Below are 24,771 nucleotides of genomic sequence, written 5' to 3'. Positions count from 1 at the left end.
CATCCCACACGCATTTTATGAAGATGCCTCCTTTCCTACTTTTGATTGGGTAATACTTGATGTCATCGTTAGTTTGATTGGTCTTTTTAACTGTCCAGTGAGGAGGGCGGGTCTTTTAAGTAGAGTCTGCAAAGTGTTGGCGCTGGGATGTGGCACCCGCTGCAGTATGCGTCCCTTATTTTTTTGTATTAAAAGTGGTAACCCTATCAGCACACCGACATATACAATATAAAGGCAGAACCATCGACAGTTTAACGTCCACACCACACAGTGGATACGGACCCTGAAGGTTCAGGCGCCTACATCGGGCGTCACAAAGCCCAGTAAATTACAAAAGGCAAATGCTCCTACACAGCATGGTAAGAACCGACATAATACGGAATGCGCAGGCTTTGCCGCCATATTGTGAGTGGCACTACTGTGTAGATCTAATGAACGTGAACTCCTACAACGCGCGTCTCAAACTGCATAAGCCAAGCAGGCACGGGTTCAACACGACACACCTCGAGTTACCGAGATACAAACACGCGCTTGCCTGGATATAATTAATTAACAGTGGAGAGCCCCGGAGTGACACGGGCAAGCTCTCAGTATTAAACGTGCGTCATCCTCACACGTGGCTACCCAGCGGGCACGGGTTCAAAACGCCGGGGGTAGGCGAGCAGGGGTGGTTATTATTAAACTCTTGTCTCTATTCAGACCATTTTATAAGAGTATTGAATTTAAGCATCTGCGGTGGGTTGGCACCCTGCCCAGGATTGGTTCCTGCCTTGTGCCCTGTGTTGGCTGGGATTGGCTCCGGCAGACCCCCGTGACCCTGTGTTCGGATTCAGCGGGTTGGACAATGGATGGATGGATGGAATTTAAGCATAAGTTCGTATTCCCGTTCTCTCCGCTCCTGTTAGGTCTCGAAATTACCCATAAGCACAGTGACCCTCAGATCCTTTATGCTGTGGCCATTACTGTTAAAGTGTGCTGTGATCAATACTGTTATCGTCCAGATAAGGAAGGCAGAACTTTCAAGATCAGGCAGGTCTTGGCGCTGAGGAGTGGCTGGTATGTTGGGTGTTGATCGGCACCCCCATGGACGTCCATCAATTATATAGCGTCTTTCATGTCTGCCTATCTCTTATGTCAGACTTTTCATTTTCTATCAGTGCGGTCATTAAGCACGACAACCCGTGCGGTAAACGGAAAGTCCACTGTAATGGTGTTGGCGTTTGACACCATTGACCACTCGATTTTATTTTATGACGTTGGGCTCCCGGGCACTGCGCTTCCCTGGTTTAGTTGATTTATCAAATTGTCAATAATTGCGTACAGAAATGTGCTGACAGGACTCCATCATCATCATCATCATCATCCACAGAAGTTAAATATGGTGTCCCACAGAGCTTAGCACTGGGATCACCGGTGTCATACACTGTGTGCACACTTCCACTGGGATCTCCCGTTAGAAAACGTCACACTTAGTGCTCGTTTATACGTCGCGCTCAGAACGCGCACGCGCCCGCACCACGGCTGCCACGAGAAAAAAGTCGGGGGGCGCAGTGTGATAAAAGTCGGAACGTGACGTCAGAGTCTCCTGTGACAGAAAGCCGTTATGCGGATGTGCGCGCTGCGATGTTTGATGAATGGTTCGATGTGCTGAAGCAAAATGCCGACATACAGATGCATTCGTGGTGCTTTTATATTCAAGCGTCGCATATTCCCGATCGTAATGACGCGATACATTTTAAAAGTCTCACATACCGTCTTATGTGGCGTCTTTTTTTCTGACCTGACAGCAGCGGCAAACAGCAATAGATCACCACACACAACACGTTACATTTCTGATATTCCAGCTCTCTGCACATTTAGAATCTTTAGATTTATACTTGATATCACTTTCATGATGAAATGCATTAAAGTATGTATGCTACATTTTACAGATAAGTCGTTAATTTCATATAAATAATCCATCCATTATTCAACCCGCTATATGCTAACTACAGGGTCACGGGGGTCTGCTAGAGCCAATCGCAGCCAACACAAAGCGCAAGGCAGGAAACAAACAGGCAGGGCGGCAGCCCACCGCAGGGCACACACACACACACACCAAGCTCAATTCAGAATCGCCGATGCACCTCACCTGCATGTCTTTGGACTGTGGGAGGAAACCCACGCAGACACGGGGAGAACATGCATACTCCACGCAGGGAGGACCCGGGAAGCGAACCACAGGTCTACTAACTGAGAGGCAGCAGCACTACCCACTGCGCCACCATATATAAATAATGAATACTCTTAATAATTACACACATGGGGGTGACACGGTGGTGGAGTGGTGTCTCGCAGGGAGTCACGACGCTGGTATTCCCTGCCTGGAGTTTACGTATTTTCTTGCTGGATTTCCACAGTGTGCTCCTACCAAAGATATACAGATTTGGTGACACTAAAATGACGCCAGTGTATGTGTGTGCTTGTACTCACCTTGCGATGAGCTGATGCCCCGTGTTGAGATTGTTTGTTCCTCGTGCCAAATGCTAGCTGGAATGGACACATCCTGGATTGATGGATTTAATCATTAAATATCCTTTTTAGAGATATTGCGGTAAGGTGTCATCGGAATTTAATGGGTGTTTCAGGCAATTCACAACACAGCGAAGCCGAACCAGTTCTCCCCGTGATGATATCTCGCACTGCCACCTGCTGGATTCTTCCAGATTTACGTAAAGTACGCGCGCAAGTATAAACAGTACAACGCTTACGTAGCAGGAGCGTCCGCTGGAGCACGTGTCGGGTCACGTGAAGTATAAACCTAACAGTCACTCGTGTGCAGACGACACCCACCTCGACCCTACTTTCAGGCTAAATTTTGTGAATTTCCCCTTGGGATTAATAAAGTATCTATCTATCTATCTATCTATCTATCTATCTATCTATCTATCTATCTATCTATTATATAGTGCCTTTCATATCTATATATCTATCTATCTATTATATAGTGCCTTTCATATATATCTATTATATAGTGCCTTTCACTCCTATCAATCTATGTATCTATCTATTATATAGTGCCTTTCACTCCTATCTATCTATCTATCTATCTATCTATCTATCTATCTATCTATCTATCTATCTATCTATTATATAGTGCCTTTCATATCTATATATCTATCTATCTATTATATAGTGCCTTTCATATATATCTATTATATAGTGCCTTTCACTCCTATCTATCTATGTATCTATCTATCTATTATATAGTGCCTTTCATATCTATTTATTATATAGTGCCTTTCATATCTATCTATCTATTATATAGTGCCTTTCATATCTATATATCTAGTTATCTATCTATTATATAGTGCCTTTCACTCCTATCTATCTATTATATAGTGCCTTTCATATCTATTTATTATATAGTGCCTTTCACTCCTATCTATCTATGTATCTATCTATCTATTATATAGTGCCTTTCATATCTATTTATTATATAGTGCCTTTCATATCTATCTATCTATTATATAGTGCCTTTCATATCTATATATCTAGTTATCTATCTATTATATAGTGCCTTTCACTCCTATCTATCTATTATATAGTGCCTTTCATATCTATTTATTATATAGTGCCTTTCACTCATATCTATCTATCTATGTATCTATCTATCTATTATATAGTGCCTTTCATATCTATATATCTAGTTATCTATCTATTATATAGTGCCTTTCATATCTATCTATCTATTATATAGTGCCTTTCATATCTATATATCTAGTTATCTATCTATTATATAGTGCCTTTCACTCCTATCTATCTATGTATCTATCTATCTATTATATAGTATCTTTCATATCTATTTATTATATAGTGCCTTTCACTTGTATCTATCTATCTTTGTATCTATTATATAGTGCCTTTCACTCCTATCTATCTATCTATCTATCTATCTATCTATCTATCTATCTATCTATCTATCTATCTATCTATCTATCTATCGTTTCTCCGATGCTCTCCTTAATTAATTGCGTCAGTGAGTCAAAGGAGCGGACAGATGAGAACGACTTGCCTCACAGGACAATAGAAATGTTGTTTATTGGGGGAAATGATGAGGCCACCACAACATTGTGTCACTTTTGAACCGGGCTGGAATCCCCATTAGTTTTCCTGACGGAGTGCACACTTTAGGCCTTATCGTCCTCACTAGCATGTCATTCATGGTGCTTGTCAACCTTTATAGCCTCAGGTCCCAGTTTTGTCCGCATGTAGTCAATGGTGACCCCCAGGCAAGATTTTCAAAATGAAAAACGTTGAATAAACAGAAATAGCAACACACAATCAAAGGGGGGGGGGGGTTGGGGCTTAGTCTAAAAATGCTTAACGTATAGTATGGGGTGTGGGGGGAGAGGTGTGTGAGCTGCGGCCGCTAAAACAACTGTTTATTTATGTTTTACTTTTACACTTGGTCTGGTAGTTGACAAGCATCGATTTAAAGCACATTACAAAATGGCCTAAAACCTGATTTTTCAATTTAAAGATGATGGAGAATAAAAATGTTTTCTAAATATAAAGGATATTGAAAAATTCATTCCTGCATCTGTTTCAAGTAGGACTGACTGCTGCAATGCGGTGTTCACTAGCTGTTCAAATTCTCCGTTATGCAGCTTTCAGTTAATTCAAAATGCCGCTAGAAAAATCATTACAAGAACAAGAAAGTCTGAACACATAACCCCTGCGCTAGAGTCCTTACATTGGCTGCCAGTTACGTTTAGGGAAGATTTCAAAATCCTCCTTTTCACATATCAAGCCTTAAATGGCCGAAGCCCTGCCTTACTTATCTGAACTTCTCATTAGTTACAAACCAGAGCACACATTGTGATCTCCAGATGGCGGCCTACTTAAGATGAATAAGATTAATTGAATAACTGTGGGAGATCAAGCTTTGAGTTACAGGACCCTGAAACCGTTTAATGATCTGCCTACTAATATTAGAGATGTCTCTTTGGTCTCAGGCTGAACACTCACGATGTGTGGCATATCACTAATAAAATGCATTGCATTTGTCATTTCGACAGAAGGCGCATCACAAACATTAACACAGTTTTTATGATCCCATACCAAATGGCATATAACAGAGACATATGCATTGTATTTGTCATTCCAACAGATGGTGCGTCACAAACATGTGTCATAATAAAATGCATACTATAATTGTTTTTCAAACAGATGGTGCGTCACAAACAATTGTAATATTGCCTTTTATTATGACATATGTTTGTGACGCACCATCTGTTGGAATGATAAATGCAATACTGTACATTTTATTATTACATGCACTACAGATGGTGTTCTGCAAATGTTATGGCTGAATATGCTGAAGTCTACATTGATTGCTTGCATTTCAACCTATCCTACACCGGTAGCAGAGCTAATACAAAAATAAATTCAAATTACAAGGTAGTCAAAATATAAAGAAGCAAACAAAAGACCACAACTCAAAAAAATGCCTTGGCATACTACGCAAACAATCTGAGACAGCACACACAAAACTGGGGATCAGAAGGGTCAGAAACCAGCAAAACCTGACAGGAAAAGACGAGCATGAGACGGGGTCAGTGGCACCGAAACTGGACCACCAAGCTTAATGTTGGCAATTAACTAATTAGGGGTCTCGGCCCTCCTGCTGATCAACTTTCACCAATCACAAAGTAGATTCACAAAGCTAAAATGTTTAATACGTACATCTGGAGGCAAAACAAGACTGAATTGGGCTTAAAAGTGGGTGGGAACAATTAGACGACTCACTGAGTGTCAAATTTCTGTACCAATCCAGTGCATCATGAAGGCGGAGCTCAAAGTAGGGGCGGAGATTAAAACAGCAAAGATCAAAGATTCTGTCATTAACCTGGGCTAACAGAAAGGGAAAAGACCCAATTAAACATATAAATGTGTGTTGTGTGCGCGGAAAATGCGTCACACACATTAAAAATAAACGTAACCTTTCAGTAAAAGCAGGCGATCACTTTGGCATACAAAGACATCATAGGGCCAGTGGTAAAAATGAATGATGCACTGCTATACGTCAGTTAGCCTCATTTACAACAGTATTGCTGCAGTCAATGTGAACTTAAGAAATGGCAGCTACATCCACAAAAAGATGAACTGTAAAACAGAGTATGCACATCATACACATTACATTTCTCATTCCAACAGATGGCGCATCTCAAACACTTGTAGCAATAAAATGCATTGAATTTTTCATTCCAACAGATGGTGCATCGTAAAATGTATTGCATTTGTCATTCCCACAGACGGCGCATCACAAACATTAACCATGCTTTTATGAATCCTACAGCAAATGGCATATCAAAGAGTCATAAACATTACATTTGCCATTCCAACAGACGGTGCAGCACAAATATTTGTAGTAATAAAATGCATTGCATTTGTAATTCCAACAGATAGCGTATTGCAAACATTAGCCCTGCTTTTATGAATCCTACAGCAAATGCCATATAAGGGAGTCATATTTATTACATGTGGTGGGCTGGCGCCCTGCCCGGGGTTTGTTTCCTGCCTTGCGCCCTGTGTTGGCTGGGATTGGCTCCAGCAGACCTCCGTGACCCTGTAGTTAGGATATAGCTGGTTGGATAATGGATGGATAGATAATCATTGCATTTGCCATTCCAACAAAGAGCACATCATGTAGCAATAAAATGCATTGCATTTGTCATTCCAACAGATGGCGCATCACGGCAATTACATTGCTTTTGCAAATTCCATACCAAATGGCACATAACAGAGACATATGCATTGCATATTGGCATTGTGTGTGGCACTGAATGCTCAAGACTCTGTGTAGCTCCAGGTTTTGTTTAGACATTTTGGTTGGCATTATCTGCTGGTTTGACTTTGGCCCAGGTGGCCATAGACCTTCATCTCATGATGTTTTCCAAATCAGTCTGCTGCCTTCTCTTTCTGTTTCAAGGCTTCATGAGAATTGGGAGGTGAAGCTTTTTTAGATAAAGCCTTTTTTAAGGTTCACAGAGCCCAGCAATCACAAGATCCTCTAAATGGAGCTTCATTTTTACAACTCAGTGGCCCAGGATCTAAAACATTACCCAGCAAATCAATGTAAGGCACCATAAACTCTTTAGAGTCCCCCTGTGCTACTGTTCCTCTGTGCCTTCCAGACCATTCCTTCCAGCAGACCACTGACCACACACTCAAATTCCCTCAATTGCACCACAACCTACAAGTGTGCATGGCACCAAGTGTCCTGATGTCATCGAGACCATGTGTGGTCCTTTTTGTAGAGGAGCGGCTACAGCGCCCACTAGTGGCACCTATGAATACACCTCACCATCTCTATATGTGGCCACACTGGTCTTCCATTGCAGTTCTTCACACCAACTGGACCGCTGCCACCAGGCAGAACTACTCGGTCGCTCAGTGTATGCGAAGGACAAGCAGATGGAGGGACAGACGTGTTGTGTACGCTGGTACAGCCCACCTGCCCTCAAAGTGCCAGCAGGCGGTAGGGACACGGGATACGGTCAGACGGAGGTGAGTGATGCACCAAGGAGGCGGAGACCCAGATGACGACCCTCGACCCAGCGTGGCGGTCCACAGCCTCGTAAACTGGATTTGAACCTCACCTCTCCTCTCCGGTAGGTGGATAAGGTGCCGCTCTCGTCGAAATCCTTCAGGACGTCCTTCACCTTCTGACTGGAGTCTAAAAAGAAAAACACGGGGGGGCGTGAGAAGGAGGAAGAGGAGGAGGAGGAAGAGGAGGACATCATTGGGGACGGGGGCAGGTGTGGGGGTGGCTGAAGATAACATGAGGGGAACCTGGGCAGGACCTCATAGGTCACATAGGGCTGTTCTTGTAATCTCTGTGCCCCCCCCAGCCCCACTTGAACCCACGCCTGTCCACCCTTTTTTTTTCTGCTGAATCCATCACCCCTTAGTCTCCAGGGCATCTGCCAACCTGCCCCCAGCATCTCCACTTGACCCCATTCTCATGATTATTTGCCCTCATTCTTCCACCCCATGTCTATCTGCCCCCCCCCCATTCACTAATTCCCAAACCCCCCTGTCTCTCTGCCCACCCAACTCCACAACCTAAACTCCCAACTCTAATTCCCAGGCTTAGCTTTCCACTGATCTACATGCCCCCCCATTTTCTGCCCTCATTGTTTTCAACGCCCCCCCCCTACCTGTATGCCTGAACCACCCATCTTTAACTTGCCCCTCTCACTCTTCAGCCCCCCATTTTCAAACCCCCCCAATCTCAATCTGCCCCTCCACCCCTCTCTCTTTGCCCCCCCATTCTCTAACTTCCATGCCTATCTGCCTCTCATTCCACAACTCATTTCTATCCCCCCCACCTCGTCTTTCTGCCCCCAGTTCTTCAGCCACAGAACACCAACTGCCCCCCCCCTCCGTCTGCCACCATTTTTTTTTAAAATCCCATCATTTTCTAATTTCCTTGTCTCTCTGCCCAGATTGTCGGACCCCCTTTTTCTAACCCTTCATTTCTGTTCTTTACCCCGTCATTTCCTAGTGCCCATGCCAATCTGCCTCTATGCCCACCTTCTTTGAGCCCCCCCCCCAGTCTCCATCACACACCTTTAGCTTCCCTTTTTCTTCATCCCCTTGTTTATCTTCCTCTCATCGCTCGCCCCCATTTCTTCACTCTCAGGTCTCTCTGCCCCCCCATCTCTAACCTGCCCCCCCCGACTCTCTAAGCCCCTTGCCAGTCTCCCTCCCATTTCTTTTCTCCTTTTCTTTCCTTGTCTGTGTTTTCTTTTTTAACCCTCTATGCTTATCTGCCCCCCCAGCTCCTCCTGCCCCCCATTTTTGAATCCCCATTTATTGTTCAAGCCCCCCCCCATTCTCTAAACCCTGAGTTCTTCAGCTTCATCATCACTTGACCCCCTAATGCCACCCCATGCCAATCTGCTCTCATTTCCAATCCCCCCACCGCCTAGTTAGGACCCCCACCTCTACGTACCCCTGTGCCTGTCTTCCTTTCATTGTCTGCCCCCATTTCTAATTGCCCCCCCTTTGCCTACCTGACTGTTCAACACCCCCCCCATTTCCATTCTCTATGGGGTCTTTAACCCCGCCATCACCTGAGCCCCCATTTTCTTTCTGCATGCCAATCTGCTTTCATTCTTCCCCCCCCCCCCACCGTGCTTCTGTATCTGCCATTTTGATCCCCCATCTCTACCTGCCCCCCCCCCAGTCATAGCGCCCATTTTAATGATCCCCTTTTCTTCCCGTCATTGTTCATCTAATTACCCCGGTCTATCTGCCCCCCCCCACTTCATTAATGTCTTGCCTCCCCCACCAGGCCCCTCTAAACCCCCTTGTCAGTCTGCGTCTCGCTCCTCACCCCCCCCATTCTCTAACTCCTAATTCTGCCCCCCCCTTTTCTGAATCCCATCAAACTCATTTTCTAATCCCCTTGTCTATTCAAACCCCCCCCCCCCCATTTCTATTTACACCCACTGAGTACTTTAACCAGCGGACCCCCATTTTCTTCATTGTTTGTACCCCTCAGTTTTCAGCCCCCATTTCTGAACTCCCCCACTGCCCACTCGTCTGTTTGCCCTTCTCTTTGTGCCCCCCCCTACAGTTCTCTTCACACCCCCCCACTTTCTATTCCTCCATTTTCTAATTCGCCTTGTTTTTTTTCACTCCTTTTTTCTATCTGTCCCCCCCCCCCCTTCACGTCTTTATTCCTCACTGCCCCCCCCCCCCCCCAAGCCCCCCCGGGTCACTCACAGTCGATGTACTGCTGCAGTTGGATGAAGTTCGTGGGACTCAGGATCCCAAAGTCTTTGCTCTCGGGCTCAGCGGAGGTCATGCTGCTCGTCTGTCCGCCTGGAGCTCCTCGGCCGGCCGCCGCACAGCAAGTCACTGGAGCGGAGAGAGCGGAGAGAACGGAGGGGTGAGCGGCCGGCTGAGTCAGCAGGGAAAGGTGCTGAGCTGACCGGCGAGCCGAGTGACCCGCAGCAGGCCATTCATCAGGCGCAGCGCGCAGACGTCAACGGCGGCCACGGCCTCATGGCAACCGCGGCGGGCCTCGACTTGCCACCCCACCCGAATGGCCTTATCTGAAACCACAGGAACGCGGGTGGTCAGCTGGCATCACGCAACACATAAATGAGCAGGTGGTGCCAGTAGGAGGCGAGCTTTACGTGACCCGGTCCAGCGAACACCAAGCATCCCAACCAAGTAAAGAAGACAAGTGGTGTCGGGGGTGGCACTGCCCACCTACCCACGCGTACTGGCACCTCTGACTTGATACCCTTTAGCGAAGTACTGCCCTTAACAATGCTGGGCATCAGCAGCTGAAGAAGCACGAGGGCCTCGGGTACCACCCAACTAAGACTGGCATGCCGGAACGTGGATTAGAGATATGCCCCCTGGTTTGTGCCAAAGACTCAAACGCAGCATTCTGTTTCAATAATTTACTAATAAAAGAAAAAGATGGGAACTTTAGACGTGGACTCCGACCAGGGGTGGGCACCGTGCCAGCCGGGGGTTACCACCTTGCCAGTGTGACGGCGGAGACTGAAACGCTCCAGGCAGCCAACCCGCTTAGCCACCGGGGTCAAGTGTGTGCCTCGGGCAAGAAACGTTTCACAAATTCTTTCCAGATTGACATAAAATAAAAATAGCAAAAATGAAGCCGTGCGGGAAAAGAAGTTGAACATCCAGAAGGACCAGATGACATTTCCCATCAGACGTGGCGGTGCCCCGAGGTGACGCGAAACCGAAACAGAGGGCTTCTGCGGGCGGCTAAAAATAAAAATCAAAGAAACGGCAACGAACAAAACTCAGCATGGCGCTATATTAGCGCTTTGAGTACTGAGAAAATTATTATTATTATATTATCGTTTAGTCGAGCTGAGCGGCAGACACGTCCATTCGATTGTATATAGCGCCCTTCACAGCGCCGTCAGAAGTTTACAACTAAAATATAAAGGACACATTTTACCAAAGTTAAGATGAACCGAAATCGGAGCGTCCTGCAGCGCACCTTCTCAAATATCGTGAGACCGAGTGTCAAAGGCGCTATAATACCGCAGAGTGGTGACTCAGACTCCAAGTCCTCTGAGCCCCTCGTCTAACAGATATCTGTGTAACAAGGAGGGGCAACCACTGCAAAATAAAAAAAAATCTCATATAGCGCCTTTCGCGTTGAAGCTCACCTTTATAAAAACCCAAGATTTAGAAGTCAGACGGCCAGCAGTTAGGAAAAAGAGCGGTTTGAAGAGGGCGGGGCTTGGCATCCGTATACAGAACGAGGGCGGGGCCGGCCAGGGCGGGGCCTGAGAGCGACAAACTTTTAACTCGAATTCAAGTCGTCATCACTTTACGTGCCCTTTGGGGGGCAACTGTGCAAAACAAAAGGCAAACATTTGTTTCATACCCGTGGGGGCGTCGCTCACTGGAACTGGAAGTGTGATCTTCAGACCTTGAGACCGTGGGTTCAGATCCCGCTACTAACACTGTGTGACCCTGAGCAAGTCACTTCACCGGCTTGTGCCCCAATTAGCAAAGAAATGTAACCAATCAATCGCCTTGAATAAAAGTTTCAGTCAAATTAGTAAGTGACAATCAGCCATTGTCTGCACTTCAGCCCGTGGGTCTCTTTGACGACTGGCGTCATAGCAACAGCGCACCCTTCGAGCTTAACAGTAGCCGTTTATTCCGATGGCGCAGTAAGGGATGGTGTCACTAAGAGAAAGGCGCTATATATCATGAAAATGATCTGTTAGCAGGGCAGCTTTTCATCATTCATTTTTAATATCTGAGCCCCGTGTTAGTTCTCGGGGCAGCAACCCTGGACGGGACGCCTGCCGATCTCCTTTGGTTTCGTCGGTATTTATTTAGCGGAACGTCTATTATTAGTAGTATGACGCCTTTCTCTTTATCCAAGGTGTCTTACAGCATTGTTCATTTTGTTTGTCCAACGGGCAGGTGAAGTGTCTTGCTAATCACACTTGCTGGTCACACCGTGTAAGTAAGCGGGATTTGAACCCACTACCTCTGGGCGTGAAGTCTGACTTTAAAAGTTCGACAAAGACGACTTGATAATCAGCTAGCCACTGCGCCACCCCGCTTTAAGATGACACGAGGAGGTGACGAAGAGCCCACCTCGAGCTCCTCCAGATGGCCTTGTCACTAAACGCGTGGCCCTTCTCGGCTCCTTTCCTTTTGTCGTTTACACGCACCGATGCAACGCGACCACATCGCACGGATTTCCTTTTTTTGTTATCAAATCTTATCATATTAAACAAATGCAGGAAATGAATAATTACAACTAGAGATAAAAAGGGAAATCCCACCGTCGGCTCACCCGCGCGCCCCTGCCTGCCTGCCTTGTTGTGGAGCAGCCGCCAGAAAATAAAATCTGACCACCAGCCACCAATTCCAAGATGGGTTAGGGTGCAAGATGGACAGCAAGAAGGCTGGCAGAAATAATAAAGACTCGAGGGAGCTTGGCAACTTGGCAGCCATGGCACCCGAGGGGAAGCGACTGCACTGAGAAGACACGAGAATGAAAGTAGAGAGGAAAGTTCGAGAAGAAGGAGATTTACGAGGGCAGACCCCAAAACAACTTGGCATGGTAGGGGCATTCAGAAAACAGGAGTGCCATTCGGGAATGGGTGTGATGTGTCTGTGCCAGGAAAGGTCAACCAACTCACACTGAATAGGATGGAGATTCCAATTTAGTTGTTAATGTCTATTGTGGGAATTAGAGAAGACCGCGGAATACCAGGAGCGTGGGAAACCATGGCAGAAAACAGCCTTGGTTGTGCCAGCTGCAGTCAAAGCCCCAGTGAAAACCTCAGCGACCATGAGAAGCACCTGGATGAGAGGAAATCCCACCAAGTCAGACAGAGAAGACGAGGCACTTGGGAAGAGTGCGGAACCTACAGACGTGAATCTGAGATTCCTGTTCCCTTGGGTAGGACTCAAGTGACAGGGGTTCAAAAAATACCAGCCAGCTGGTGGATTGGCACAATGAGAAAATAACAATGATGCCAGGCTGAGTCACCTGAGGGATGATTACCACGATAATTGTCCGTCTGTCCCTCCATCCATTTTCCAAACCTGCTTATCATGAGGAGAGTTGTGGGGAAGCTGGAGCCTACCCTACCAAGCATTGGGCACAAAGCAGGAATCATTTGGTGGGCGATTACCGAGAACATAATAATAGTAATAATAATCACACTTCTTATTAATAAATATTATAATCTCTGTCCACCTGGGGTGGTTTGTCGTGTGGTGGATGTGGAAGCCTGCTGTATCATTGCATGCCCCCCCCACCCAGTCTGCCAGTTGACTTAGACCTGCAATATTAATGATTATTATTATTATTTCATTGTTGTTGCTGGGGTGTCACGGTGGCACACTGATAGTACTGCTGCCACCCAGTAGGGCCGAGTTTGCAAAATGAGCCATAACATTCATGATGATAATAATCCATATTAATAATAAAAGGACAAATGTCTGTGTACTGCGGTGGGTTGGCACCCTGCCCAGGATTGGTTCCTGCCTTGTGCCCTGTGTTGGCTGGGATTGGCTCCAGCAGACCCCTGTGACCCTGTGTTCGGATTCAGCGGGTTGGAAAATGGATGGATGGATGTCTGTGTATCGATGTGTTCACATCTCTCAGTTATTTCAACAGATGGCGCATCACAAACATTAACACTATTTTTATGAATCCCATAACAAATGGTATATAACAGAGACATTTGCATTGCATTTGTCATTCCAACAGATGGCGGATCACAAACATTAACACTGCTTTAATGAATCCCATACCAAATGACATATAACAGAGACATACCCATTGCATTTGTCACAAATACAATTAATTTTATTACACATTACAAAATGCATTCCAATAGATGGTGCGCTGCAGACATTAATGCTGAGGCCCATATTGATTTCTTAGATTTAAACCCATCTTAGGTGGGTAGCACAGATAGTCCACCATAATAAAAGGATAAGTTTTTATGTATCTTTTTGCCTGTCCGGTTGCCATGCCCCTGTCATTCCAACAGATGGTGCATCACAAACATTTGTGGGTTGCATGAAAAAAATGCAATGCATTTTATTACCACAAATGTTTGTGATGCACCATCTGTTGGAATGACAGGGGCATGGCAACCGGACAGGCAAAAAGATACACAAACACTATCCTTTTATTAAGGTGGACTATCTGTGCTACCCACCTAAGATCGTTGGAATGACAAATGCAATGAATTTTATTACTAAAAGCATTACAAAATACATTCCAATAGATGGTGCACTGCAAATTTCAATGCTGAGGTCTACGTTATTTACAGTTCAAGCTGCCTTAGAGGGGGTGGCACAGCTAGTAATAATAATAACAGTCATGTGGTGGACGATTACCAAGATAATAATAATAATAATAATAATAGCACTGTGGTGGGCTGGCGCCCTGCCCGGGGTTTGTTTCCTGCTTTGCGCCCAGTGTTGGCTAGGGTTGGCCCCAGCAGACCCTTAGGATATATCAGGATGTATAATAATAATAATAATAATAACAACAATACAATTCTTATTTTGTCATTATTATAACACATATTTTTATCAGGTGACTTAGACTCGAGTGACGAGGTTAAAAAGATGCCAGCCGCCTGGTGGACTGGCACAATAAACGTGATAAAGAGCAGCGGTTCGCTCCCGTTTACCGGACGCTAATTCGAATTAACGAGAGACTCCGTAGGAGCTGCAGCACCGTCTTCCCGTTGTGTGTGTGTGAAATCTCCCAGTGCTTGTGTAGGTGTTTCTCTCTCTCCTGTTTGGGTTAATTGGCGCATAAGGGGGTGGGCGTCAGTGAGTGAGTGCCCCCCACGATGGTCTTGGCGAGTTCCAGCGCCACCCCGTGGCAGTAAGTTTGTGTCCTTTATTTTTTGCATTTTGGTACATTGTGTTAAGCGCTTTGAGAATGGGAAAGGCGCTATATTAATTATCCATCCATCCATCCATTATCCAACCCGCTATATCCTAACTACAGGGTTACGGGGGTCTGCTGGAGCCAATCCCAGCCAACACAGGGCGCAAGGCAGGAAACAAACCCCGGGCAGGGCGCCAGCCCACCGCAGTATATGAATTATTATGAACTTATTTAGCTGACGCTTTTATCCAAGGCGACTTACAATATTAGACATACAATCGGTTTCTTCTCTTTTGTTTTTCCAATTGGAGCACAGGCGGGTGAAGTGACTTGGTGAGGGTCACAGTGTCACTGGCGGCATTTATTTATTATTGCTATGGTGATGATGATGAGGAGGATTGTTATTGGATTAGGCACGTTTGACGAGTGTTCCGTTCATTTTGAGCTCGACGCTCTTCTTCTTTCCCGATTTTGCGGCTGTCCGCGAACAGCTCAACGGCTGCGGACTGCGCTCTCTAAAGTCTTTCAAAAAAAAACTCCAGCGCAGAACGTGAGGGATGAGGACTCATCAGAATTGTAGTTAAAGTAAGCAGAAATAAGCCCACCCACCCATCTTCCTAACCCGCTTCCTGTCAGTCCACTAGAAATAAATTACAGTAATTCTGGAGATCATCGGCCCAGCTCGAGGGGGTGATGGCCGGGCACCCTGTCCAGGGTTGGCTCCCACTTTGCATCCACTGCTGCTGCTGGATGCGGAGGGCCGCTTACCACGAGAGTCCGGAGCTCCAAGTTAGACCTTCAGTCCATTGCGACTCTTACTATCTATCTATCTATCTATCTATCTATCTATCTACTCATTTTTTTTCCCTAAAGGTGCGAAGGCGTACGTGCTGGGATATCCTTTTTGTGTTTTATTTGGGGTCGGGGGTTCGAGCTGCATCGATTAGCTTTTCACCAAACCGTCGGCGATGGGTCGTTCTTGAACGATTCGTTCTTTAATGTGATTCGGGAAGAACGAGTCGTCTCGTGGGAGTGATTCGTTCAGTCGCGCATGCGCATTTGCGTAACTTTCTATAGTTTTTTTGAGTCTTCGGGTGTTTCGAGTCGTTCGTTCATCACGTGACAGCCCCATAAGCTTAACCAACTCAGTCTGAGCCGGAAAGAGAATTTGATTAGTTCATTCCTCGAGTCTTTCGAGTCGTTCGTTCTTTTGTCACGTGACCACTTACCGGCTCAGTAGTAGCGAATCATAGACTAAAGACCCAGGTAAACAATGAATTAATATTTTCTGTTTCTTATAGCGTCCTGCGGTGGGTTGGCACCCTGCCCAGGATTGTTTCCTGCCTTGTGCCCTGTGTTCGCTGGGATTGGCTCCAGCAGACCCCCGTGACCCTGTGTTCGGATTCAGCGGGTTGGAAATTGGATGGATGGATGTTTCTTATAGCATTATAGTTTTGTCTTGTTTGTAGTGTGATCAACATTTGTGTAAGCAGTAGATGTGTTAGGGTCAGGGAGGTAACAGGTAACATGTTAATTATCCATCCATTTTCCAACCCGCTGAATCCGAACACAGGGTCACGGGGGTCTGCTGGAGCCAATCCCAGCCAACACAGGGCACAAGGCAGGAAACAATCCTGGGCAGGGTGCCAACCCACCGCAGGACACACACAAACACACCCACACACCAAGCACACACTAGGGCCAATTTAGAATCGCCAATCCACCTAACCTGCATGTCTTTGGAATGTGGGAGGAAACCGGAGTGCCCGGAGGAAACCCACGCAAACACGGGGAGAACATGCAAACTCCACGCAGGGAGGACCCGGGAATCGAACCCAGGTCCCCAGATCTCCCAACTGCGAGGCAGCAGCGCTACCCACTGCGCCACCGTGCCGCCCACATGTTAATTATATTTTGCTAAAATGAACGAAATGACTCGAACAAAGATTCGTTCATTTTGCTGAACGAGACTCAAAGGTCCGAGTCGGTAAAATGATCCGAACTTCCCATCACTACAAACCGATAAATGCCTTAGGAAAGAGAAACTGAGCATTAAGTGAGCTACGCCCGACCCTCGGAGTGCATCGCCATCACTGATTGGGCAGCACCTTGGCCAGTGCCGCTGCGTCTGAGCTCCAGTGAGGAGGAGGAGGAGGAAGAAGAAGAGGAGGACTAGATGGGGCGGGGGCTCTGGGTATGGTTCAGCTCCGAGGTACTGCGGCTGCGCACCTTCTGAACCAAATATTCCCGATGTCGACTCGCCGTGACGCTGTAATGGACCGCGTGTGGAAAAATCGATTGTGTTCTGATGTGAAGAAGAAGAAAAACGGCCGCACGGTGGCGCAGTAGTTGAAAGGGCACCGTTGCTCACGTCCCCGGTTCTCCCTGCATGTTCTTCCCATGTACACGTGGCTTTCCTCCCACATTCCAAAAACTAGCGGCTTTGGTAGACTGGTGATGCTGTTATCCCGTGATGTGTGTGTCTGTGTGTCCACCCTCTGATGTGCTGGAGTCCCGGCCAGGTATTGTTCCTGGGCTGTGCCCAATGTTTGCTGTGATAGGCTCCAGCATCTCCGCGACTGTGGAAAACAGGAAAATAAATGGATAGCCGGGATACCACAGAAGGAATTGGACAAGATCATGGAATACCAAGACATCAAGATAGAAGTGAAAAACGGTGGGAGACGACAGCCTCAGTAGTACCAGCTGTAAATGAAACCCTGGATGGACGAGAGGAAATCCTATACCATGAGTGAGATTGAAAAGGCAACGCGCTTGGGAAGAGCGAATAAGCTGCAGACATGAATCGGAGATTCCTGTTCCCTTGGGTAGGACTCGAGTGACAGGGGAACAAAAAAACAGCCACCTTGCGGACTGGCACAGCGAGAAAAATAACAATCATGCCAGTCTGAGTGGGTTGTGGGCAATAACGGAGACAATAATAAGCCATTCAGCCATCCATCCATTTTCTAAACCCGCTTATCATGAGGAGGGCAGTGGGGAAGCTGGAGACTAACCTAGCAAGCATTGGGTGCGAGGCAGGAACGACACCTTGACAGAATGCTCATTGTTATTATTATGATCTCTGTCCACCTGGTGACTTTAATGGTCAGCATTATTATTATTCTGCGGTGGGTTGGCACCCTGCCCAGGATTGGTTCCTGCCTTGTGCCCTGTGTTGGCTGGGATTGGCTCCAGCAGACCCCCGTGACCCTGTGTTCGGATTCAGTGGGTTGGAAAATGGATGGATGGATTATTATTATTTTTACAGTTCTTATTATTTAATGGTATATCTGTCCACCAGGTGACTGAGATTTACTTTATTATCATCAGAATTTTTATTATTAGCGGGTGTCACGATGGCGCAGTGGTAGCGCTGCTGCCTCCCAGTTGGACTGACTTTGGAAAATGGGTTATTCTAATAATAATAATAATAATTAGAAGAAGAAATAGGAGAAGACAGTAGGGTGGAAGATGGTACAGGGGTAGCGTTGATGCCTCCTGGGTGGCTTTGAAAAATGGGTTATATTATTAATAATAATAATAATAATAGTAAGAAGAAGAAGAAGGAGGAGGAAGGTAGGATGGCACAGTGGCGCAGTCGTCAGAATAAGGAGACCAGCGGTTCCTGTGTGGCGTTTGCATGCTCCCCCCCCTCCCCCCCCCGAGTTTGCCTGAGTTTCCCCCCACAGCCCAAAGACAGGACTGTTAGGTGGACTTGCGTGTCTGAGTGTTCAGCCTAAGATGGACTGGTGCCCCGTCCATGGATTGTTCCTGCCTTGCTGGGATGGGCTCCACCTTCCCTGTGACAGCTGGATAAAATGGGTTTAGAAAATGGATGGCTGGATTATTATTATAATTATAATTTGTAGTTTTCGTGACATCTGGCCACAAGTTGACATAGACTTGCATTATTATTATTTTCTTCCTCACAATCAAAAGGTGGTCTTCACACTCGTTCTCTCTCTTGCACATCTCACCTCCGCCACGCCACTTTGATTATAAATCGACCCCCCGGGGGTTGGGGGTGGTTGCACGAGTCTGCCCTGCGATCATCAGTCCACGGTTAGTTCCCACCTTCCAGACTCCTGCGCCCAGCAATGCCAAACGGGATAAAAAGGCGGGCGAACGGATGACGACGACGCTGACATTCAGGGTCCTCGTTTGGCCTGTCAAACCCCTCACCGTGTCTAATGCTTCAAATGTTCTAATAGACAGGTGTAATAAATGACCAAGTAGTGGAGCGCAGGACACCGTGGACCTTTGCATCTCGGCTAGTAGGGCGGACGAGCTCGTTGCGCTGAATGGCCCGCTGTCGTCACAGTTGTTCTAATGTATAAATGTTGAAAGCCACTTTGGATTTCAGCAGATCCTTGTCGTGATCACCTCGCTGTGCGCGGTTAGATTGTCAGTGGCGCTTTGATCTTTGCACACGGTGGTGGGTCCCGACTCAGATACCAGCTCTGATAAATTACCGCATAGATCTGAACACAATCTGAAGCCGATTGCTCAAGCCGCCCGCGCACCGTCGCCTCTCCCGTGCCATGTCAAGCTCGGGCCCATGCCGAACTCCAGCGCCATCGATGAAATCCGCTTCCTGTTATTTGAAGCCGCTCGTACACAATCTCTCCGCTCCTCTCGCTGCTCTCCTCGCCTCGTTTCGTCCCATCCCTGCCTGACTGCCTGCCTTGATTTGCAGCGCCGCGCCTGCGCCCGCGGTTGTTTTCTGCCATCCCATCCCATTGCCCAGACAGGTGGCACGAGTCAACTGCAGCCCCTCTTTTATTAAGTAATCGGTCACTCTCTACTATCGACTCTTTTCCACCGAACTTAATCAAACAGAGATTTACAAAAAAAGAGGGGGGGAGGGGGGGATGTCTAGAGTGCCAACGCAGCATGTCACTGAGTGACTAATGTGACAACAACGACAAGGCACTAAACAACGACAGGATGAAGCGAAGAAGTGAGTGTGTGTATTTGGGGGGTGAAATAAACTTCTGGTATCCCCGTCATAGGTTCTTTGCTCGGGCTTACGACACTTAAAATCGTCAGGAGACTCGGCTAAAAAAAATGGGACGACGTGGGCCTCTGCTCTCATCATTTCGATCTTTTAATTTGCATTTTATTAAAGTTTAAAAGGATGGGGGGCGGGGGGCGTCTAAATCTGGGATTGAAGACCCCAGTCAGCGATGTGTATCCCGACCAAGCGATCAAGCACCTCTCAGCGGCCGTTCATTATGCAAATAACTCGGAGCACCGCTCAACGACGAAACAAAAAAGTCCGAATACCGGCGGGCCAGCCGAGTGTCAACCGACAGAAACGCCATCAAAGTGACGCAGACGTGCGCTATATAGGCATATTTCAAATGATAACCAAAATATGGATATGCTGTAGTGGCCCCCAAAGACACTATATAGGCATTCTAACACCGATCAAGACATATGGCAGAAGATATTAGCACTCTCGATCAATAATGGGCACCACTACCCCTGCGAACATTCGAAGTGCACTCCACAGAGGTGGTCCCTGTCACACACACGGTCAGACACTTGCCATTAAAGGCGCTATATACATGTCGAAGCAGGATCTTACCGCATACACGCGTAACACCCACTCTGCAAATCCAGGACGTGACACGCGGCTGCTCGTAACGCCCACTCGTCGCTCGCGGACTTAGCACACGGACCCGCAAAGCGCGCACCCGCACCGTCCACCTGCACGCGCAGCCAACAGCGGCCGCACCGAAATCTAACAAATGAAACGGACGGCCGCGGTGAGCTGCAGCCCCCCGGCACTCGGCGGCAGATAGACGCGAAAAGAGTCGGGAGCAACAGTCTCGGCAGCGCCCCCCAGTGCGTCGATCGCGCACAACTGTCCCGTCCCCCCTCAACCCCTACCCACGGCGGCCACCGACTGCCTTGGTACGCTGGACACACAGCCGGACGACGGCCCGAGAGACTCAGCCGGCTCCCCCGATCGTCCGCCATGGTCCACTGTTACATAAAACGAGCGGACATTTACCTCGAGGCACTGCGAACTTCTCTACAACCCGCTGTCAGGCGCGCTGCTCAGCCAACTGAAGGCAGGAACTGAAACTTCCCAAGTTGAGAGAGCGCGACGCCGATCTCCGCCCCGACCCAGCCTTCCGAGCCTGACATCAGCGGGCCGCCCCCCCGAGACCACCACACCCCGCTGCGAGAAGCGCTCGACCGGAGTCCCGGGGAGCTCCACACAGGGAAGACCACAGAAAAGGGGCGGGGGAAGGGAATCCCTCGGAGGAAGAGGAGGAGGAGGAGCACGAAGAGCACGTGCAGGTGACCGCGCGGAAAGATCTGTCCTGGAGGCGGGGATGAGCCACACGGACACAACAAAGCCCTTGTGACGTGTGAGACGAACAACAGGACACCGAGTGGTGGGCATGCAAAAAAAAAAAAAAAAAACCTCAGGCAGCCGAGGCGAGAGGACCACCGCCCTGCTTTAATACGTCACAAAGAGCTTAGGGCTGGGGTGTGCACTGGAATGATAGCACTCGGTACTGGTCTGTCCGCCTCTGCACCAAGGGTGACTCTCCATGCTGTCGGGTACTCTTGCAGGGTTAGTCTTCCTCTAGCCCACCTTGGCCTCTATCTCTTTGACACTTTGATCGCAGAGTGTCAGTCACATTCTCTCCCAGGGTTAGTTGTCCTTATGCTTGGTCTCCTTTTGTCAGGGATTCGCCCACCATGGGGGCTGCCTCTGCCTGCCACAGCATGATCCACAGGTACTACAATTCTGCCCCTTAAGGTTCTTTCTTTCTTTCTGTACCTTGTTTTCTATCAGGGTTAGCCCACTCTTGACTTCCCCTCAGTGTAGCTTCTCCTACAATTGAGTTAGCCCACCCTGGGCCCCATCTCAGGGCTAGTCTATCTTAATCTCAATATTCTTTTTCAGGGCTCGGTGTCCTTGTCCTCTGTTCTTCACGAGGGTTAAGCCCACCCAGTCCATAGGCAGTCAAATTCTGTGTCTCAGGGTTGGAGGTCTCTCTTTGTTTTAATGGGTTGACCAACGCTTAACTTCAGCATGATCTAGCTGGGTCTGTCAGGGTTAGCCTACATTGGCCACATCACTCACTATACCTCATTATTCCTTTTTAGGGGTACTGTTCCTGGGCTCAGTCTCCATGCTCCACATTTCTCATGAGGGTTCATTTCTGCTTATCATGTGTTTCTGTCAGGGTCATTCTCCTTGGCGTCATTTAATATTAATAACATTCTCCTTCAGGATTAGTCCTCCATGGCCTCGGCAATGTTCTTCACGGTCATATTAGCTCATCCTGGGTTTCCATTTGTCATTTTTCCTAAGCAGGGCTTATGAACTTCAGCAACATTTTGCCTCTCAGGGTTGGAAGTCCCTCTGTGTGTACCTCGGTTTCTGTCGAGATTTTCCGATTATTGGCTTCAGCTTGGTCTAGACTCTGGAGTCCTGTCAGGGTTAGCCTACCTTGGCATCACTCATTGTGTTTCAGTATTCTCTTTTAGGCTTAATGTTCTTGGGCTCAGCCTCCATGTGCCACATTTCTCATGAAGGTTAACCAACCATGGGTTTGGTTTCTGCTGGTGAGGATCGTTATCAGGATCAGCATCCCTTGGCATTGTTCAATATCAATATTTTTGCCTTTTAGGGTTAGTCCTCCCTCCTCTACCGTTATCTATTGTCAGTAAAATTCTGCCACTCAGGGTTAGATGTCTGTCTTTGTGTATTTCATTTTCTATCGGGATTAGCCAACCACCTTGGTTTCAACTCAGTCTAGCTGAACTTTGTCAGGGTGTGCCAGCCTTGACCTCATTCAGTATCAGTAATATTCTCTGCCGGGGTTAGTTGTTCTTGGGGTCTATCTCCTTTTGCCATGTGCTTGACGATGGGTTTTGTCACGGTCTGTAATGCCCTCTACTACAATTGGCATCACTGAAGATCAATTATATATTCTTTCCGGGTTAGTCTTCCCTGGGCTCAGCCTCAGTATGCCATGTTTTCGGGGAGGGCAGGAGGGTCAGTCTATCATGGGCATAGCATTTACTTGTCATGTTCTCTAATCAGTTAGCCAACCTCAGCATTATCCAGTCAGTGAATGCTCCCTTGAGGTCTCTCTCTTTGTGTGCTTTGTTTTCTATCAGGGTTAGCCCACTCTTGAGTTCACCTCCATCTAGCAGCTCTTTAATTAGTTAAAGCGCAGCCCCAGCCTTTATATATCACATTCTACAACAGGGTTAAGCCCACCCTTGGCTCACCTGGAGGGCTTTGTGCGACTCCATCAGGGTTAGCCTACTTTGACCTAATTCAGGATCACAAATATTCTCTTGCAGTGTTTGTTGGCCATGGGTTATGCCACATTTTGCCATGTACTTCACGAGGGTTGACCCACCAAGGTTTTGTGTCTGCCCATCATGTTCCCCCACCTCAGTCTGGCTACTATTTAAATAGGTAAACCCTGAGCTTGGCTTCAGTATATCAAGTCCTTCAATTTGTAGGCCATTATCTCTTTCAGGGCTAGCCCACCTTGGCACCACTCACTTCGCTTTCAGTTACGCTGCCAATGTTCACTGATGACACTGCTATCGTGGGCTGCATCAGGAGTGGGCAGGAGGAGGAGTATAGGGACCTCATCAAGGACTTTGTTAAATGGTGCGACTCAAACCACCTACACCTGAACACCAGCAAAACCAAGGAGCTGGTGGTGGATTTTAGGAGGCCCAGACCCCTCATGGACCCCGTGATCATCAGAGGTGACTGTGTGCAGAGGGTGCAGACCTATAAACACCTGGGAGTGCAGCTGGATGATAAATTGGACTGGACTGCCAATACTAATGCTCTGTGCAGGAGAGGACAGAGCTGACTATACTTCCATAGAAGGCTGGCGTCCTTCAACATCTGCAATAAGATGCTACAGATGTTCTATGAGACAGTTGTGGAGAGCGCCCTCTTCTACGTCGTGGTGTGCTGGGAAGGCAGCATTAAGAAGAGGGACACCTCACACCTGGACAAACTGGTGAGGAAGGCAGGCTCTATTGTAGGCATGGAGCTGGACAGTTTGACATCTGTGGCAGAGCGACGGGCACTGAGCAGACTCCTGTCAATCATGGAGAATCCACTGCATCCACTAAACAGTGTCATCTCCAGACAGAGGAGCAGCTTCAGCGACAGACTGCTGTCACCGTCCTGCTCCACTGACACACTGAGGAGATCACTCCTCCCCCACACTATGCGACTCTTCAATTCCACCCGGGGGGGTAAACATTAACATTATACAAAGATATTGTCTGTCTGTATACCTGCATTGTTATCACTCTTTAATTTAATATTGTTTTTTGTATCAGTATGCTGCTGCTGGAGTATGGGAATTTCCCCTTGGGATTAATAAAGTATCTATCTATCTATCTATCTATCCTCATGAGGATTAGCCCACCCTAGACTTGGTCTCCTTCAGATTAGCTCCTTCCATATTTGGATTCTGGTTGGCACCAGAGCTGTGTACCCTCAAGTACGTCCATGTACTGTACATCACGGTTTTGGGGGGGGGGGTCCCTCTCTGATGATCTCTTCTGTGGTCTTTGGTCACCTTAGCTTCACGGGCCAATGACCATTAAATTTGTTATCAGGGTCAGCCCACTCCTAGTCGCTCTCCACCACATTCTTTATCAAACAACCCACAATAGGCTTTAGTTCTCCGCATCAAACCTGTTATTGGCGTTGTCCACCATGGAGCAGGGGATTCCAAAATCAAGGTGAGCCTTCATTGTGGTTGACCCAGGTTCTCCATGCCACTCGTCAGGTTTGCCCACCTCAGCTTCTTCTCACTGTT

The 24,771-nt window shown here is 47.5% G+C and overlaps 1 protein-coding gene across 4 annotated transcripts in view; it reads right to left on the bottom strand.

The window, feature by feature from the left end:
• dgkaa (diacylglycerol kinase, alpha a) overlaps positions 1-24,771 on the bottom strand; it is a 185,120-nt gene that overhangs the window by 31,566 nt on the left and 128,783 nt on the right. Inside the window, exons 1-3 of one of the 4 annotated variants that reach the window (XM_028798604.2) lie at positions 20,955-21,122; positions 9,778-9,912; positions 7,644-7,720 (exon numbers count right to left, since the gene is read on the bottom strand). The exons of 2 other annotated variants lie outside the window; for them this stretch is intronic. In XM_028798604.2, coding sequence (XP_028654437.2) covers positions 7,644-7,720; positions 9,778-9,859 — 159 coding nt within the window. In that variant the 5' untranslated portion in view covers positions 9,860-9,912; positions 20,955-21,122. Of the gene's footprint in view, positions 1-7,643; positions 7,721-9,777; positions 9,913-19,458; positions 19,691-20,954; positions 21,123-24,771 lie in introns of those variants that run through there. One more of the 4 variants, XM_051925045.1, reaches the window with a different exon arrangement.

Source organism: Erpetoichthys calabaricus, chromosome 3, assembly GCF_900747795.2.
Source record: "Erpetoichthys calabaricus chromosome 3, fErpCal1.3, whole genome shotgun sequence".
Taxonomy (NCBI): Eukaryota; Metazoa; Chordata; class Cladistia; order Polypteriformes; family Polypteridae; genus Erpetoichthys; species Erpetoichthys calabaricus.
This window is presented reverse-complemented; position numbering and strand designations above follow the sequence as displayed.